The 20,087-nt window shown below is 41.3% G+C and overlaps 1 protein-coding gene across 1 annotated transcript in view; it reads right to left on the reverse strand.

The window, feature by feature from the left end:
• Nucleotides 1-7,682, reverse strand: part of CA10 (carbonic anhydrase 10) — a 798,969-nt gene extending 791,287 nt beyond the window's left edge. Inside the window, exon 1 of the mRNA XM_052657811.1 lies at nucleotides 7,622-7,682. Within this exon, the coding sequence (XP_052513771.1) occupies nucleotides 7,622-7,682 (61 nt within the window). The remainder of the gene's footprint in view (nucleotides 1-7,621) is intronic.
• Nucleotides 7,683-20,087: the final 12,405 nt, after the last annotated feature.

A 20,087-nucleotide genomic window follows, 5' to 3' on the forward strand; every position in this document is an offset into this window, starting at 1 on the left:
CACGGACTGTATGGTCCACGGGGTCACAGAGAGCTGGACACGACTGAGCGACCTCCACTTCACTTTAACAGGGACAGAGAAGCATGGAGGAAGAACAACAATGTACCCATGGATCCTTAGTTCAAGTCTTATAGAGTGGTATCGCAGAACACAAAGGAGCAGAAAGACATTTTAAACAACAGTTAAGTGTCCCAACTAACACTGGTGTCTTTAATGCAGATAAAAGTTGAGTCTGAGAAGGAAATAAAAAACTATTCAATAAGTTGCTCCCTGAAAAAGTTCCAGCTCTGACTGTATACAGTAAGAAGCAAGAGGGCAGCTAACAGAGATGTCTTCTTCATTTTCCTCACTCTTAACCCCCATACAAGATCTCAATTGTGTACCCCAGTGTCCTGTGAAGCAAGGAAAGTCATTCTAAATCAATCCTTGTTATTAATTTATGTACCAATTCAAACATTCATTATTGAGTATCTACTATAATGTCAAGCCCCGGGTTGAGCAAAGGGGAGAATGTGCATCAATAAATATACATTCTATGAGGGCAAAGCTGTTTAGCTTACTATATTTTTGTCTGGCCCAGTGCCTCACTCATAGGAGGCATTTATTAACATTTGTGAGATTAATGAACCAGCACATTAAATTCCTTCAGGGTGGGAGAAAATCCTCCCACAGACATGTACCTGTATTTGTCCTTTTAAGAATCCTATGAGGTATTTACATTATTCTAATATCATGGAGGAGGAATGCCCTGTATTCACTTAATAAGTCTGCCATCAAAATTGTTTACCTTGAGGGTGAAAGCCTGCTTGTGTGTATGGCAGGAAGAGGGAACAGCAAAAGAGGAATATGTTGACTCATATCCTTCAGTTAACATGTTTATTCCAACTGTGGCATTCCTGTCAAATGTGTTGCGAAGCCAGCAGGATTTGGGTCAGGAAAATTCACCTGAAAGTCACAGGCTTCATTTTCTATTCTCAGCCCCTTCAGCCTCTGGGCATGATGTATTAGACGAAGTTAAAGATTAATTATCCATTTACTATGAAAAAGACCCCACCTCTCCCAGATTAGGAGGAAAAGGCATTTGTAGGCTGTCTCCTTTACAACCACTGATTATCTTTCCACTTCTATCTTGAAGTCACCTTAATGCAAATAAAATCAAACCCAAATACTGGCTACCTCATTACCAGCTCAATCTTGCTTTTTTTATGAAGGCAATCCCAGACCATTTCTTAACATTTACAGCTCCCCACACCACCTTCACATGCTAGAAGTCTTTTAGTCTTGCTTAAGATTACACAAGATGAAAACAAAAAAGTAACAGGAAAGATTCAATTGTCAAAGGGAGTAAGATAAAATTGCCACACTGCAAAATCTAGGGTTAGCCAAGAGCATCCTGGCTCTTTTTTCTGGGGTAGAATTATGTGAATACAAACTAAGTGAGAAGATAAATTCTGTAGTCTAAACCTGAAATATCAAAAAAGCTTCTGGGAAGCTACTTGGAACTAGAGACAATACTGGAAAATAATTTGTGATTTCGTAAAAAAAGCATAGGTGGACTAAACCCAAAAGCTTTAACCCTGACTGGTCTATTCCTAAATAAGAGAAAACTAGACCTACCTTCCGGAGGACTGACCCTCCTTTAAAAGTTGCTCTCCTTGCACAGAGAGGCATAAGGGTAATTTCTACTACTATCATATGTAAAGCATTATTCTTATTAGAATTATATTTCCTAAATGCTCTTCTATCTCAGCCTCATCCATCATACTTCACCCTCTACTTATTGCCCTATTTACCTCTTCACAGTCCCCTGAATTCATCATGTCTTATCTGATTACCCTGTCTTAGCTAATGTTGTTTCCTATGATGATTCCTCCCCTATCCCACTCCTGGTCAATCAATAAAAGTCTTCCAAGTCAACTCTTAAGCTTCCTTTAAGATTCACCCCTAATTCCTTTCTGGCACTACTTACTCTCTTTCCTCTCTCTCTCCCAAATCTTACCCAAGTTCAATCCATTGAATCCATGTAAAGAACCAAAAGAGAAAATAAAAATCACCAAGAAATTAAATATATTAGAACACTCCATAGTCTCTCAATTCAACAGCTTCCAAAGTGGACTCCTCCCAACTTTTGAGTATCTTCTGAAATGAATCTTTTTCCAATTGAGACATTCTCCACTGTGTATCTTACTCATTCCTATTCATCTTCTTTTGATGATATACTTCCCTCTAACTTTTCTATCCAAACCTCTAACACCTATTTAATATTTTCTTTTGCCTTCAAGTCTGGCCTTCTCACATAGACAGCATTTATGAACTCTAGCAAATAATTAGGCATTATTCATACTGCTTTATATTACAATACATTTTGTGCATTACAACACTGCTTTCATAAGTATTATTATTTTTAATATCACTCTACATTATATGTATATATCTCTTTTATAACTATATTTTAAGCATAATAATGTAAAGACACAGATACTTTACATTTGTATAACACAAAGAATGTTCAAGATCACTCTTCGATATTTCCTTCAACAATTCTTTGAAATAGGCAAACAAGACAGAACTTCTCATTTCACAAATGAGGAAACAGACTCTTAAGAGGCTAAGAGAATTGCCCAAAGCCATAAGGCAGACTTTGATTGCAGGGTGGGTCTTCAAACTCCCCTATTCTTTATAAAATGGCCTACTACCATATACATTTATGGGCCTAGACCTCTTCCTGACCTACACCTCAGGCTCAAATATATAATGCTTAGTTAAGGTTAAAAGTTGGAATGGTAAGCGTGACTGTCTAGGATGGCAATAAAACTCCCTGTCCCCACCAAACAAAATGTTTTTTTGACACTGACAATTCTTCACCCTCCCCCAACACAGCAAGGATGTATTACTTAGGAAATCTTTCATGTCACTGCCAAGAGAGTCATATCTATTGTATTTGCCATTTATGGTATCTGTGACTATAAGATATCACATGGGAAACTGAATTTAAAGAAACCATATCGCCAAGAAGGTTATCAGATTCTTTATTCTTTATCTTTTTCATATTTAATGGGGTTTTCTATTACAAATCATATTGACAGCATATACAGTTTGCCACTTCAGAAGCACTTTAAAGTTGAGTCTATATTGAGTTATAATTGACAAGCAGAAAGAAGAAAAATGCTGCTGCTCCCCTGGAAATAAGCACTACATTGCTCCCAGTGATTTCCAAGCCTCATCTCAATATTGGGCTCACACAGATAAAGTGGATCACACTCATAACTATGTACCAAAGCCCAATGTTACCAGTCTCATTTATATGAGAAAGAAAATTAAGAAACATTTCAAGGCAACACCTCACTGAAAGTAGGATTTGTACTCAATTTTACAAAATGCACTAGCTAATGTTTGTTTTTGGAATTTTTGTTTGTTTGCTCACTTTTAAACAACCTATTATGGGATGAAGGCAAAGATTCTATTTATTCCTCACAAACCCATGCAAAGTTTGCAGGCAAAATTATATTACTGCAAACTTAATAGGCCCGAGACACTGTGCTAAGTGAAAATCATTGATCATATTATCTAATTTAACCTATATGACAAACATGGGATATATACTACTATCCCTTTCTACATGTAAGCCATTGATGTGAAACCATTCAACTTTCAGATTAGGAGAAAATGTATGAAATATTCATTTCTTTCAGGTATTGCTGATCATGAGACACTGGAGGCAAATGGGAAACAGTTTGTCACTCTGTGTGAATGACAGAGTCACGTACAACGCAAACACTATCTTAATCCTAGATCTAGACTGCAATCGTCCTAAAATTCCAGTTTGAAACTCTCTAAGGCTTACGTCCATTTAAGACACTTTAGTCATTCAACTGGAGATATCAAAATAAAAAATAACAAAAACTTAAAAAGAAATCTTATACCAAAACATAAATAATATACTGAATTTTGACTCAGAACTGTGTGTGAATCCTTCAAGCTGAACTTCTGTGGGCTTCGGTTGCCTCATTTATAAAATCACCCTACAAATTTTGATACTAGATGAGTTAAAATGTGTGCAATATTACATAATAAATGTGAAAGTATCACATAATTCTAATTACTATTGCAGTCATTATGAATAAACTGACAAGGAACTAAAGTTATATACAGTTATAAATAGAAAAGTAGGATGTTCAACACAAATTAAATCAGACAGCTCTCTTTGGACCAGAAAATTCTCTCCTGGTGCTGCTAAGTATTCACTCTCGCTGATCTGAGCTGCATTTGTAGGAAGGAAATAGTGTTCTTGCTAGCAAGAGGAAATATTCTCTCTCTCTCTCTCTTTCTCTCTCATCTCCACAAATCTTGGCCGCCTGACATTTTCAGTAAAATGAGATGTCAGCCAAACATACAGACCCAAGAACTCCCAGATCATGACATTCCCTCTTCAGACTAGCTGTGCTGTCCTAAAGTAACCAAATTCTCTCAAGTGAAGGCACACATGCTATGTCGCCAACAGCTAACTAAAGCTGGTTAAGCTAGCTAGCAGACCCCCTCGTCCCATTTATTCAGTTTCATCATAACAAAATGATTAATGCAAAGCCATGAAACATACAAGCCCAGGTGTCTGTATTTTAAACAACATAGACACATAGACCTAGGGAGAAAATTCCTTTGGGTGTACTTTTAATTTAGGGACTGGGGTAGGATGAGGGTAGGAAAAGGGAAGTGTTAGTCACCCAGTCAGGTCTGACTCTTTGCCAACCCCATGGATGTCAGCTTGCCAGGGTCCTCTGTCCATGGAATTCTTCAAGCAAGAATAACTGATTTAGGTAGCCGTTCCCTTCTCCAGGGGATCTTCTCCACCCAGGGATGGATCAAACCCTCCTGCATTGCAGGCATACTCTTTATCCTCGGAGCCACCAGGGAAACCCCTGAGGGTGGGAACCTTTGGTAAAGGAAACACTAAGTTACAAAATTCCAGAGTGTTCCTGAAAGCCAACTGAAATTCATTCAATATATTTTCTATAGGCCAAATTTACTACCAAAATTTCCCTTTTGCAGAATGTTTACACTGCAGACTTTTGCTGGCCTCTTCTACTCTGGTATTCCTCAGTAAGGAAGCCAAACACAAATGTAACAAACATAGACTCCTGGTAACTCAGTAACAATTAGTACCCATTTACTAGGCAGGGCAATTGATCCCAAAATGGTAGAGAGGTGCTTTTTAAAAAACTTGTTTTCAAAGTTAAGATTTAGTAGGTTCTATGAATACACGCTTACATTCCTTTCAGTAAAGCTCATTCATGATTAATTTAAGACTGCAAATCACAGAAACGGAAATGATAAGCCCACTAAACCCTCCCTGAGCCAATTATTTAACCTTAGTGCATTGCATTCCTCTGAGGGGTGCCAGATGGGAAACAAAGTCTCCCAAAACGTGGCAAATATGAGTTATAAATTACTAATGAGAATTGTGATATGCAAGACATCACCGAATGAGCATCTCTATTCTTCTTAGAGGGAAGAGGCTACCTTGATTTTAGAGAAAGAATGACCTTTTAAAGTTAAGTTTATGAGTGTGTAAATAATGAGTCCATAATGTTGTATCTCTGCCTAAATGTCTTCATAAAGAGTAAACGAGTGCTGATCATAACTAGGCATTCCCGTTAGCCTTAGGAATGCTAACCAATAGCAATTTTGCTTATACTTTTATTTTCTCATTACATAACAATGATAATTTAATAAATACATGTGAAAGGCCACGTACTACACAGCAACTCTCCTGGGTTGGAAATAGCTTCTATTTATATAATTTAGCTGCTGATACACCAAATCTAGTATAGCTGTGACAAATATTTCACTAATGCCTCTTTTGGAAGCTAAGAACAGACTCGACTCGTTCTCAGCTGGTTCTCCGCTGTGCTGGCCCGCCCAAATGCAGAGTAGGGGTTAGGGACAAAAGATGGGGAGGCCCAGAGCATTAATGTTAACCTTTTGTAAATCTTAAAGGAACTCAGTTTGTCTGATTTGAAAATCATTTATGATGTGAGGAAAGAGGCACGAAAAGGCTATTTTATAAGTAGTGAAATAACATGGAGAAAAGAGAGAGAACTTGAAAGAGATGTGGAAAAGAAAGATGTAAAATGTGGCCTTGTAAGATGCCACCTAGTCTATCTCTAGATATATGACTGATATAAACCTTTACAGTCACTTGGAAATTTTGTTCTCATATATGTAGGATGCATAGAGGAGTAGAGGGTTGGGAGTGACCCCAGGGCGCTTTTGTCTTCTAGGTATACAACATATCTCTAAAGTTTATAGAGGCAAATTTCTAACAATGGTAGCCAAGCCTCAAACAGAATGATTTAAAATAAAAGATCCCCCATTCCTGTCCTGAATAATGATATTTGGAACTGGATCCAGAATAAGGGCAGACAAGGGTTTTTTTAACATCCAGAATCAGGTCTGGTTTAAAGGGTGGAGACTGGCTGAGCAGAACAAAGATAGAGGAAACATGTCCCTCCATCCTAATCCTGCTCAAATAGGCCTGCTCACAAAGGCAAGGTTTCTGTTCTCTTCTGTTGACTTCATGGGAACTTGGCTGAGTCCCCAGTTCTGCAGAGGGATGCAGGCAGAGGGGATTACTGCACACAGGCTTTACCCTGGGTGCTTAAATGATAAATGTGAAAGAAATGGTGTGGACACTGTCAGTGGGAGGAGACACTGAACTGAACCGAACAGGGAAATACTGCTTAGCCTGGAGCTTTTTCTTGTATCTCTACTCCATACCTTCAACTTCCTGCACTGACAAGAACACTGTTTGGAAATCAAAATCCTTCCTAACACACACACACAAACACACTGACACACAGAGAGCCAGGCACAAGCTCTGCCTTATTCATTTCAATGTCCCGGCTTCCCACATGCTCCTAAATCCACACACTGGCACCAGCAGACTGAGGTCTGTAAGTCTGAGCCAGTAAGTACATTCTTACCACTGGAAATTAGGAAATATCATGACTTAAAGGGGGTATTTATGATACTGTGTTGTTTCAGATAGATTTTGCTTTTTTCTTGGTGGGGGGGTCTGATGTATTTGGGGAAGGCATGGAGTATATCTACATCCCTTTGGTCCCTGCTGGTACTTTCCAGTCTCCATACCCTCCTGCAGTCTCCTGAAAGTGCCTAGATATTAGGGCAGGGCTCTGCATCTATTTTTACAACCAGAACCCATCTAGTTTGGGAACTTTGAAAGCCAGAGGAAGGCAGCAGGGGTTGCCAAGGCTCAGATTTCCTTGTCATAGTTCTCAATCAGGAAAACAGTTGGAAATCAACACTAGTTTGCCTCTTCTTTCTTATCTCTCCACCCCTACAACGTTCCAGGACTCCCAGATATTACCTCCAACACACACACACACACACACACACACACACACACACACACACACACACACTTGGGTTTAGAAGCTTTTTAATTCTTAAGGCAGCAAACCCACTGAAAGGGTCTCTGCCACCATCCCTCTTCAGTCCCACCCCGCAAGGCTACTTAATTGTCTACACACAATAAAACCCGCATACATTCCAAAGACCATAACATAACCCGGACCCGCCTTTGACTCCAGCACGCGTCCCATACCTGATATGCAGACGATGAAATTGGCTTGAAGAAGAAAAAGCACCTCCCAGACTATTTCCATCCTCTGATTCTCATTCCAAGTGCATCACTCGACGTGAAAACAGGGGGGGAAGGGGGAGCCCCACAAGGAACACACACACGCACACACGCACACTTCCTAGCGAGCGCACACTCGCACTTCCACCGGATAGTCGGCCAGGGACAGTCACCCCCAAAATCAATATCGCAGTTTGAACTGTTCCAGCAAATTTCCCCTCGGGCTCGACGGACGTGAGCCCCAGACGTGCTGACACATGACCGATGCCTCGCTGCCCGGGAGGTCTCCTTGCTCACCGGTCTCTGCTCCTTGCACAGGCGGCGGAAACAGCACTAGCAGTGGCGGCAGCAGCCACCCGAACGCACCAGCTCTGGGCTCTTCCTGCAAAAACGAGACCCGGATCCGCCTGGCTCTCCAAGAAGACATAGACGATAGCCCCCCGCCAGGCCGTGCCGTGCAGTTTTAGGTCCCTGGCTGCTCGCAGTTTGCAGGCTAAGCCCCGGCAGTCCGCGACGAGTTGCCCTCGAAGTCCGCCCCCCTCACCGGGGCATGGTCAGAGGGTGGCTGCTCCGTGCCGCGCCGTTCTCTTCCTGTTCCTGGGTACCAGAGGGACGCAGACACAGCATACAGAGGGACAGAAAGAGAGGCAGGGGTTACTGCCCGAGACTGCCGGCCGCCTGCCGCCTCCGCAGACCTTTCCTCCCGCCCCAGTCTGCGCGCAGCCTGCCTCCTCGGAGCCCGGCTCGAGCGACACTCCAGGGCGTGGAGCGGGGGCTGTGTGGGGCCGGCTCCCCGCTGGCCTCGCGAGCTCACGGGCTTCCCACGGCGCGCGTGCCTGCTGTCCCTCTTCTATTTTTCTGGTCTCCCCAGAACCTCCAGTTCCCTCGCTTCCATGGTCCGCGACTAGCGCCGCCGCTGCCGCCGCCGCCACGATTTTCCGCAATGCAACTGCAGGGGTCGTTATTTCCTCGTCTACGGATCCCGGCGCCTTCCGATTCCGCGGGGAGGCGGCGGGCGGGGGCTGGGGGGCGGGAGAGGGGCTCGGCCAGGTGAGCAGTCTAGCCGAGCCCGGGCCCAGCGTCACCCTGGCCGCCCGCCGCTCGGGGCGGAGGCAGGAGGGCGCGGCGGGGAGGCGAGGCCTAACGCGACCATGAGGACGGGAACGCGGGGCGTCGGGCTTCGGGGCAGCCCGGCCGCCCAGGCCCAGCGCCGAGCCGCAGCCCCTCACTCTGCCCCGCCCTGGCGGCTGCTGTCCCTACAGGATTTGGGGAGATTTTCCCTCTCCTTAAAAAGAACTTTGTGCCAGCGGGTTAGGAGCGGGAGACCCGGGCGGACTCATCTTGCCAGTGCTGCGCTGCGCTCCCTCCGCTGTGGAGTATTAGGGATTTTTATTTTTTTCTTTGCATAATTCATTCCGTTCCCTCTCTCCTGTCCCTCTCCTGCCCCCCTCCTCCTGCCCCCCTCCTCCTGCCCCGTTTCCGCTCCGGTGCCACAACAGTACTTACCCTAGAGTTTTCTCTGCAGGCTTTTAGACCAGGTCCTGCAAGTCCCTCACCTCCCTCCTCCTGAAACGGGGAAAACCCGTCTTTCCAAGCCCGGGTGCGGGCAGTGGCCACTGCCAAACACGCCTCTGCCTAGCTCCAGGAAGATCCAGGACTATTGGAAACCCGGGCTCCAGGAGAACGGGCTTCGCTTCTTTTCTTTCGTTTATTCTGTTTTTCTTTCGGAAAGCTCAAGTGCTTTGCAGGCTTTTGCTGGGCTTCAGATCACTGCCAGCAATATTCAGCAGCTTCTTCAGATTTTCCCGCACCAACCGCGCGAGCGCGCACACGCACAAGCCTAGAGCTCCAGTCCTCTAGGCCTCGGGGAAGGTGGGGGCGGCCGGAGCGCCAGCAGCCACACAGGCGGAGGCTGTGGCCGGAGCCTCACGCTGTTCCGCAGAAGGTCCCCTCCGCGACCAGGAAAGGACTTGCTTCCGGTCAACAGCTCGCGGTGTAGATGCAAAGGAGTCGGAAAGAGACCCTGGGCTCGGGACTGTTTCCTTGAGAAGGCTGGCAACGAGACAGGAAAAAAAAAAAAAAAATTGCAGAGTTGTATTGCCTCTATGGCTGCTATAGAGGTCTGAGAAACCCCCAGACTCACCACTTTGGGAGTGCTGAAGAAGAGGACAGTGAAGGGGAAATCCCTGAAATGATCTCGGATTGCTCTGCGTTCTTGTTCAGATTGCAAACTATGACGTTTGGAGATTTTGCACGAGCGCGGATGGACACACAACAAACAAAGACACGTAACCCGCAAGGGTTGTTGTTGTTGTTGTTTGTACTTTTTAGTTTGGAAAGTTTAGAAAGCATTTCAGTATGAGGTTTGGGGTTCGGTCTAATAACCGCATAAAGGACGGAGAAGAAGCGAAATGGTTACCATTATCCGCCCAGTAAAGTTAGTGAGTCTTCCAGGCAGTGTGGCTTGTGAGAGTGCGGGATTGGAACCAAAGGAGTTACAGTGCAGCGTTCCCAGGATTCTTGAGCGAACTGTTTAGGAAGAAGCGCAGCCGCCTTTTTGCAGAGTGGCTGTCCTTTGCGGGGTTGGGGTGGAGGGCAGGGAGACTGAGCAGTGTGAATAGCATGAGCTTCCTCGGCCGGGCAGACTTTGGGAGCCACAGCTGCTTAGTTCTGTTGCCTTCAGGCATTCAAAAAAAGAACCACAAGCAGACGACTGCTTTTTAAGACAGACGTGTGACTGAGCTATCTGTTTTCTGAGATGAAGGCCAGGGTCTCCAGGTGTTCAGCATATTAAAAACCTAGGCCCAGATGACGGAAGTCCAGGATTCTTATGCAGAGAGCTTAGAAGCTCAGCAGGAAATACACTGAGATCTGGAAATATTAAAAGAATCCGAGATAGTGAGAACTAGTCATTTTAGGATACATGGGGGAGGAGGAAAGCTCCGCCCAAAAGAGAGTTTTGAAGGGAGAGAGAAAGCTGTTTGTTTGCTAAAGATGAACAGATCCCACCCTAGGGAGATTTTGAAACCATAGACAGTGACCTACCTTCTGCACATGGGAGTGGAATCTGCTTGCCAGCAGGAGCGCTCTCTCTGGAAGCAGAACAGTGCCTGGATTTTTATACCAGGATTCATTTATCGGCTGGGCATTCCAGGTGGCAGTGGTAAAGAATCCTGCCAATGCAGGAGACAGAGGGACTCGGGTTGGATCCCGGGGTGGGGAGGATCCGGTGGAGTAGGAAATGGTAACCTACTCAGTATTCTTGCCTAGAAAATTCAATGGACAGAGGAGCCTGGTAGGATACATGGGGCAAAGAGTCAGACAGGACTGAGCACTGAGGGATTGAATACAGCTCACCCATTTGTTTACTGATGAATTATGCAATTATTAACTGAATGCCAGATATGAGTCAAGCACACTGGCAAGTCGTTGGAATTTTGTTACTGAAAATTCATAACCCTTGTTTTCAAGATACTTATAAACTATAATACCTTCTACATTTTGCCTTAAAATCCAATGCCAGTACAATAATACTTTTCTCTTTTCAGTCTGTATACTCACCTTCAGCCCTCTCAAAGAATATTTAATCAGTTCTCTGCCACCAAGTCCTTTTAATTAAAAACCCAAAAAAACATCAATTCATAGGATAGTATTTAACTAAAACTAGTAACATGTATGTATCAGTTGTTTGCTATGTGGTAGGCATTGCCAAATCCCTTCCATGAATAATCTTATTTAATCATATATATGAGTGAAATACTGTTATTACTTATATTTTACAGATGATAATACAAAGCCCTAGAGTGGTTATTTGTCCAGGGTCTCACAGCTACTAATTGATAGTGTAGAGATCAGAGCTAAGCATTTCAGATTCAGATTCTATGACAGACTATCTCCCTTCACTCTCTAGAAAATAAAATGGATCATCTTGTCATCTTGAGGAGGTAGATAGAGGCCACAAGAAGAAATTTAAGGCATATTGAAATGTAATGGTAGATTATGCAGTTTAGAATTTAACTTCTCTAGAATTGGGAGAAAGAAAAGATCACTGGAAATTGAATAATGAAAGGTGATTTTTTTTTTTTTTTAATTGCTGCATCGCACAGCTTTTGGAATCCTAGTTCCTAGTTCCCTGAGCAGGGATTGAACCTGGGCCCTTGGAAATGAAAGTCCCAACCACTGAACTCCCAAAGAATTTCCTCCAAGGCATTTCTAATGAAAGAATGTGAGTGCCTGCTAAGTGCCAGCTCAGTTCTTGGCACTTGGAAGACAACAGTGAATTCAAAGTCCCTCAAAATTTAGTTTCCATGTTAGCATTTTCTAGAAGGAAAAACACTCAATATTTTTTTGACTTATTTCTAGGCTCAAGCCATGTTTTCTAAGAAATTTTTCATCTTAATTCATAAAATAACTCAGGAAAAGCTTGTATTAATTTTAAAATTTCTGTCTTCACTCTTTTCTTAAGTGTTTATTTTTTAGCCCATGAAACTAACGAAAGAAATTTCAAAAACACTATGAAGCTAGAAAATATTTACTCTTATCCTTTTTTTTCATATTTAAAATTTTTTTAACTTTTTATAATATTGTGTTGGTTTTTTTGCTGTAAAACAATATGAATCCACCATAATTGTCTGTACATCCCCTCCCTCTGGGGCTCCCCAAGCCATCCCTCCAGGTTGTCACAGCGTCCAAGACTGGACTCCCTGTGCTACAGAGCAGCTTCTTACCAGCTGTCCATCTTATACCTGTACCCAAATCTTGATAACTACAAAGAATCTCTCTCCACTGTATCTGTCTTTGTCTTTTTCCTACTTTACATTTCTCTACTACAAATTCAGCACAAGTATGTTACAAATACAAAAGAAAGTCTTGGCTGAGTCCAAGTGTGAGAGTCAATTCCAGTTTTCCCAAAGAAAGCAAGGGACTCTTCCATTCCCTAGAAGAGAACAGTATTGAAATTCTTTGGATTATTTTTCTACCTTCCCTTTTACTCAGCCCCACTGAAAAAGGAATGATTCATCTGGTTGATAAAATTTTTTGAGAATTTGACATCCATCAGGGCACATTTCTCTGAGGCAGATCTTCCATGTATTAGAACACAAAGCAGATCCATCTCTCTTCCCCACTGTTCTCTTGGTCAACCTGGTACTGCTGCTAAGTTGTTTCAGTCGTGTCCAGCTCTGTGCGACTCCATAGACGGCAGCCCACCAGGCTCCTCCATCCATGGGATTTTCCAGGCAAGAGTGCTGGAATGGGGTGCAATTGCCTTCTCCGCTTGGTCAACCTATATTCAGGCAAAATAGGTTCACAATTTCAGTATGTGTTTCTGGTTTCCATGCCATATTTGACTCAAAAATAATAGTGATTTTCTGGGAAGGGAGACAGGGGAATGAAGGTGGACAGGAGGGAGGTGTTACAAAGGAGTAAAAGGAAGCTTTTTAAAAATAATGGACATATTCAATATCTTAATTGTGTTGATGGCTTATGGATACATACATATGGCAAAAGTTGTCAAATTGTGCACTTTAAATATGTGAAGTTTATTTTATGTCAATTATATCTCAAGGTTATCAATCAAAATAGATCACTACCTCTTGCAAATAGAGGCAGACTATAATCATAAATAATCAGAAATGGATATATTTAACAAACTGTGGCCCAACTGGGCTGAGAGAAGCTCAACTTTAGCACACTGTTGCTGATCTATGTGAAATGTTACTCAGATTTTGAGAAGCATCAAAAATTATAGGAGTTATTCTTTAATTTGGAAGTTATCACTCAAAGAAGTAGCTCTAATGTTGTCTCTGTATCTTTATATATTTTATCAGTATTGGACTATTAAGTTACAATGTAACTACCTTCTTGGGGACATATGATAAGCTTCCCTACTATTATATGGGGAGAGTTTCCTTGAAGTTTGTGATAATTGTCCTGTCAGTCATTCCTGGAGAGAGGCAATTCTTGGGGCAAAAACTAAAACTTGAAAGATGAGCTTTAGTGTGGAACCAAGCAAGAATACTTTCATCTCACTGAGTTAGGATGAGAGACAAAGGAGCGTGCTTAATGGTGATGGCTGGATTCTGCCACTTGGATGTGGGCTATGAGCTAGGCAGGGCAGGAACATACCAAAGGTAACAAGTAAGACTGGCATGTAATTCTGTAATTTGAGAGCAATCATATATAGTAACCAGTTAAAAAGTATCTTTGAATGTTCTTCTTTTCTACTATGTCTTCAGATGACTATTGATAAACACTATAACATTGTGAGAAAATTTGTGTATCAACACTTAAGCTACAATGATAAGGGGTCTTGCAACAGATCCAAAACTAATGTAGAGGTGGTAGCAGAAGGAAACACATGGTTGTACACCAAACTGCAGAGTGTGATGGAAAGTGATACAGCAGGTAAACTGTAGGTGAAACTGAGAACTATATTGAAGAAAGGATCAGATGAAGATTCAGATGATGACATGGATTGTGAGCACTGATATCCTCAGGAGTTAGTAGGTGGGAGAGAAGAACCTCAAAAGCAGGTCTACAATTGTACAATTCAGCATGCAAGCTGAGGCCACCAAGCAGTGTCTTAGTCTCCTGTTGCTTCTGTGATAGATTATTACACATCAAGTGGTTTAAAATGACAGAAATTTCTAATCTTTCAGTGCTGGAGGCCAGAATTCTGAAATAAGTCTGAAGTATAGCTTTGTTTCTGGAGTCTCAAGGTGAGAATTTCTTCCTTGCCTTTTTCAGTTTCTAAGAGGTTGTCCTCATTCCTTTGCTCATGGCTCACTTTCAGCACTGCCTTCTCTTCAACCTCTGCTTCCATCATCATCTCTTCTTTTACACCCTGATTCCCCGCCCCCCCCTTTTTTTTTAAATAAAGATCCTTGTGATTACATTGAGTTCCCTGGATAATCCAGGATAATCTCTTCCCTCTCAAAATCTTTAAATTAATCACATTGCAGAATTCCCTTTGCCACGGAAGATATTTACAAATTCTAAGGATTAAGTTGTTAAAATATTTTTGAAATAGGACATGTCTTTTGCTTTTTAAATCTATTTTAAATTAACTACACTTACAGAAATACACTCATATTGGTTAATAGAATGCAGTTTTACTTATCCTATACAATTTAAACCAAAAACATGGTACATGGTTTACTTTTAAAAAGAAAGAAAAAGGATTGGCAATCTGGTTTATTTTTATCTATTACAATATATATAACAGATCCTCCATCAAATGCTACCAAAGCAACAACATGAACCTTGAGAAAATAAATTTTAGTTTGTCTCTGAGGATGTATTTTTGAAATAGGATTCTTCTCATCCATTCTATAATTTAAAACCAACATAAGAAAATTCATTTTTTAGTGGAGACAATGAATATTTTATTTCTGTAAAGTACTATTCCTTATTTGTTATTTAAATTAGGACAGAAGAATAATTACTAGAAAAAGGTACAAGTTAACCCTATAGAGTTTTGGTCAATAACTTAAAATTCAGTTTGGAAATTAGCAACACCCATACTATATTTTTCTTCTTTTCATTACAATTGATCTCTCTCTCTCAAGTATCCAGGCTTCTGCATGCAAGATTTTAAAAGCGGAAGACTTATTTAGAATGAATAAATAGCAGGAATTCTGTAAACTGTTTCTGAAAATTTTAATTAGTCTATTTGTTTATTTAAATAGCTTAAGTCTTTCTTACATTTGTGTCCTGGATTTGATGGTAGATTTGATGGTACATTGCAATTTAGTTCAGTTCAGTTGCTCAGTTGTGTCCAACTCTTTGCGACCCCATGGACTGCTGCATTCCAGGCTTCCCTGTCCTTTAGGATTGACTGGTTTGATCTACTTGCAGTCTCAAGACTGGTTTGATCTACTTGTAGGGACTCTCAAGAATCTTCTCCAATACCACACTTCAAAAACATTAATTCTTCGGCACTCAACTTTCTTCACAGTCCAACTCTCACATTCATACCTGACTACTGTAAAAGCCATAGCTTTGACTACATGGACCTTTGTCTAGGACCTTTGTCTCTGCTTTTTAATATGCTGTTTAGGTTGGTCATAGCTTTTCTTCCAAGGATCAAGCGTCTTTTAATTTCATGGCTGCAGTCACCATCTGAAGTGATTTTGGAGTTAAAAAAAAAAAAAAGATCTTACTATTTCCATTGTTGCCCATCTATTTGCCATGAAGTAATGGGACCAGATGCCATGATCTTAGTTTTCTGAATGCTGAATTTTGCCAGCATTTTCACTCTCCTCTTTCATTTTCATCAAGGGGCTCTTTAATTCCTTGCTTTCTGCCATAATGGTCGTGTCATCTGCATATCTGAGGTTATTGATATTTCTCCCAGCAATCTTGATTCCAGCTTGTGCTTCTGCTTCATACAACCTGACATTATGCACAATGTACTCTGTATAACAGTTAAATAAGCAAGGTGACAATATACAGCTTTGTTGTACTCTTTTCTCATTTTGGAGCCAGTCTGTTGTTTCATGTCCAGTTCTAACTGTTGCTTCTTGACTTGCACACAGATATCTCAGGAGGCAACTCAGGTGGTCTGGTGTTCCCATCTCTTTAAGAATTTTCCACAATTTGTTGTGATCCACACAGTCAAACGCTTTGGGGTAGTCAATAAAGCAGAAGTAGATGTCTTTCTGGAATTCTTTTGCTTTTTCAATGATCCAGCAGATGTTTGCAATTTGATCTCTGGTTCTTCTGCCTTTTCTAAATCCAGCTTGAACATCTGAAAGTTTATGGTTCAAATATTGCTGAAGCTTGGCTTAGAGAATTTTGAGCATTGCTTTACTAGCGTGTGAGATGAGTGCAATTGTGAGGTAGTTTGGGCATTTTTGCATTGCCTTTCTTTGGGATTGGAATGAAAACTGACCTTTTCCATTCCTGTGGCCACTGCTGAGTTTTCCAAATTTGCTGCCATATTGAGTTCAGCACTTTCACAGCATCATCTTTTAGGATTTGAAATAGCTCAACTGGAATTCCATCACCTCCACTAGCTTTGTTCATAGTGATGCTTTCTAAGGCCCACTTAACTTCACATTCCAGGATGTCTGGCTCTAGGCGTGAGTGATCACACCATTATGATTATCTGGTTCATGAAGATCTTTTCTTTACAGTTCTTCTGTGTATTCTTGCCGCCTCTTCTTAATATCTTTTGCTTCTGTAAGGTCCATACCATTTCTGTCCTCTATTGGGACCATCTTTGCATGAAATATTCTGTTGGTATCTCTAATTTTCTTGAAGAGATCTCTAGTCTTTCCCATTCTCTTGTTTTCCTCTATTTCTTTGCTTTGATCACTGGGAATGGCTTTCATGTCTCTCCTTGCTATTTTTTGGAACTCTGCATTCAAATGGGTATATCTTTCCTTTCCTCCTTTGCTTTTCATCTCTCTTCTTTTCACAACTATTTGTAAGGCCTCCTCAGACAGCCATTTTGTTTTTTTGCATTTATTTTCCATAGGGATGGTCTTGATCCCTGTCTCCTGTACAGTGTCATGGACCTCCATCCATAGTTCATCAGGCACTCTGTCTATAAGATCAAGTACCTTAAATCTACTTGTCACTTCCACTGTATAATCATTAGGGATTTAATGTAGGTTATACCTGAAAAATCTAGTGGTTTTCCCCACTTTTTTCAATTTAAGTCTGAACTTGGCAATAAGGAGTTCATGATCTGAGCCGCAGTCAGCTCCCAGTTTTGTTTTTGCTGACTGTATAGAGCTTCTCCATCTTTGGTGGCAAAGAATATAATCAATCTGATTTCAGTGTTGCCCATCTGGTGATGTCCATCTGTAGAGTCTTCTCTTGTGTTGTTGGAAGAGGGTGTTTCCTATGACCAGTGTGTTCTCTTGACAAAACTCTATTAGCCTTTGCCCTGCTTCATTCTGTACTCCAAGGACAAATTTCCTGTTACTCCAGGTGTTTCTTGACTTCCTACTTTTGCATTCCAGTCCCCAATAGTGAAAAGGACATATTTTTGGGGTGTTACTTCTAAAAGGCCTTGTAGGTCTTCATGGCACTGTTCAACATCAATTTCTTCACTGTTTGGTCAGAGCATAGACTTGGATTACAGTGATATTGAATGGTTTGCCTTGGAAATGAACAGAGATCATTCTGTCATTTTTGAGATTGCATCCAAGTACTGTATTTCAGACTCTTTTGCTGACTATGATTGTTACTCCATTTCTTCTAAGGGATTCCTGCCCACAGTAGCAGATATAATGGTCATCTAAGTTAAATTCACCCCTTCTAGTCCATTTTCAGAGAATGCGGTGGCACCCCACTCCAGTACTCTTGCCTGAAAAATCCCATGGATGGAAGAGCCTTGCAGGCTGCAGTCCATGGGATCACAAAGAGTTGGACACGACTGAGCGACTTTACTTTCACTTTTCACTTTCATGCATTGGAGAAGGAAATGGCAACCCACTCCAGTGTTCTTGCCTGGAGAATCCCAGGGAGAGGGGAGCCTGGTGGGCTGCCATCTATGGGATCGCACAGAGTCAGACATGGCTGAACCAACTTAGCAGCAGCAGCAGCAGCAGTCCATTTACTTTGCTGATTCCGAGAAAGTCGACATTCACTCTTGCCATCTTCTGTTTGGCCACTTGCAATTTGCCTTGATTCATGGACCTAACATTCCAGGTTCCTATGCAATATTGCTCTTTACAGCATTGGACCTTGCTTCTATCACCAGTCCCACCCACAACTGGGTGTTGCTTTTGCTTTGGCTCTGTCCCTTCATTCTTTCTGGTGTTATTTCTCCACTTACCTCCAGTAGCATATTGGGCATCTATCCATCTGGGGAGTTCATCTTTCAGTGTCCTATCTTTTTTGTCTCTTCATACTGTTCATGTGGTTATCAAGGCAAGAATACTGAAGTGGTTTGACATTCTTTTCTCCAGTGGACCACATTTTATCAGAACTCTCCACCAAGACCCGTCCATCTTGGGTGGCCCTACACATCATGGCTTAGTTCATTGAGTTAGACAAGGCTGTGGTCCATGTGATTAGATTGTCTAGTTTTTTTATTGAAGCAGTATTTACAAAAAAAGAAAAACAAAAACACAAGATATGAGTGTCCACTGATGGATAAATACATTTTAAAAAATGGTATATATACACTCAGCCATAAAAAATAACCAAATTTTGCTATAGTGACAACATTAATATTTCTAGAGGGAGTTACACTAACCAAAATAAATCAGAGAAAGACCAAATAATGTGTGATTTCACTTACGTGTGCTATGTATAAAACAAGACAAGTAAACCGGAATAACAAAACAGCTTCATAGATGCAGAGAGCAAGCATGGACTTTCCAGAGGGGAGGAATATGGGTGGGGGAGTGGAATAACAAAAAAAGAAAGCAATCTTCTTGATTTTCATGATCATTTCACAATGCAAATTTCTATAAAACCACCATATTGTATATCTCCAATGATATAATTTTTATCAGCAAGGCCTCAATAAAACTTTGGAAAATGTATTAAAATTTCAAAGAATAAAAAAAAATAATAAAGTAGTTCCAAATATCTGAAATAATCTGAAGATTAAGGTAATCATTCTTTAAAGAGAAAAAGATATATATGTGTTTGAACATATATTTGAACAAATATACATACGTATATATGCATATATAGTGCATGTGTGCTAAATTGCTTCATCATGTCCAACTCTTTGTGACCCTATGGACTATAGCCTACCAAGCTTCTCTATTCATGGGATTCTTCAGACAAGAATACTGGAGTGGGTTGTCATGCCTTCTCCAGGGCATCTTCCCAGCCCAGGGGTCGAACACAAATATTCTGTATCTGCTGTATTGCAGGTGGATTCTTTAGTGCTGAGCCACAAAGGAAGCCTATATATATGCATATATACCTATGAGTTGTATTTACAGTATGATCACCATTGCTAGTGTCCTCCAATACTGTTTCTAATTTTAGCCATTCACAGAGTCAAGATCAATTGCTGTTGTTTGTGAGAAACAATAGTAAATGTGGGCAGTAGCACAGAGCAGCCTAATTCCTATGTTCCACTCATTCTCAGTCAAATGCCCCTCAATGCCCAAACCTTACAAATAAACCTCTTTAGGGTGCTGATATCATCTGTTCATTTAAAGGTCAAAATTAGAAATGGTTTTGTTTTTAATGATATCAGTTTCCTAAAGCAGTTCCTGACCAATTTATTTACTGCTACATCAGATATTTTCAAGCACATCTGCAAGGTTCCTTGGATGATAGCAAGAATAACGAAGGGGAAAGTTTAAGGTGCATAAACCTTGATTAAGAAGCATGGCCCTCTATCAAAAAGAAGTGTTCATTGCCCGTCATATGTCCATTTTAACCAAATAACTGCTTGATGTGATCTTCTGGATGAGGAACAGTTGTGTCACTGAAACATCGCAATATTCTG

This window comes from Budorcas taxicolor, chromosome 19, assembly GCF_023091745.1.
Source record: "Budorcas taxicolor isolate Tak-1 chromosome 19, Takin1.1, whole genome shotgun sequence".
In the NCBI taxonomy this organism is placed as follows: Eukaryota; Metazoa; Chordata; class Mammalia; order Artiodactyla; family Bovidae; genus Budorcas; species Budorcas taxicolor.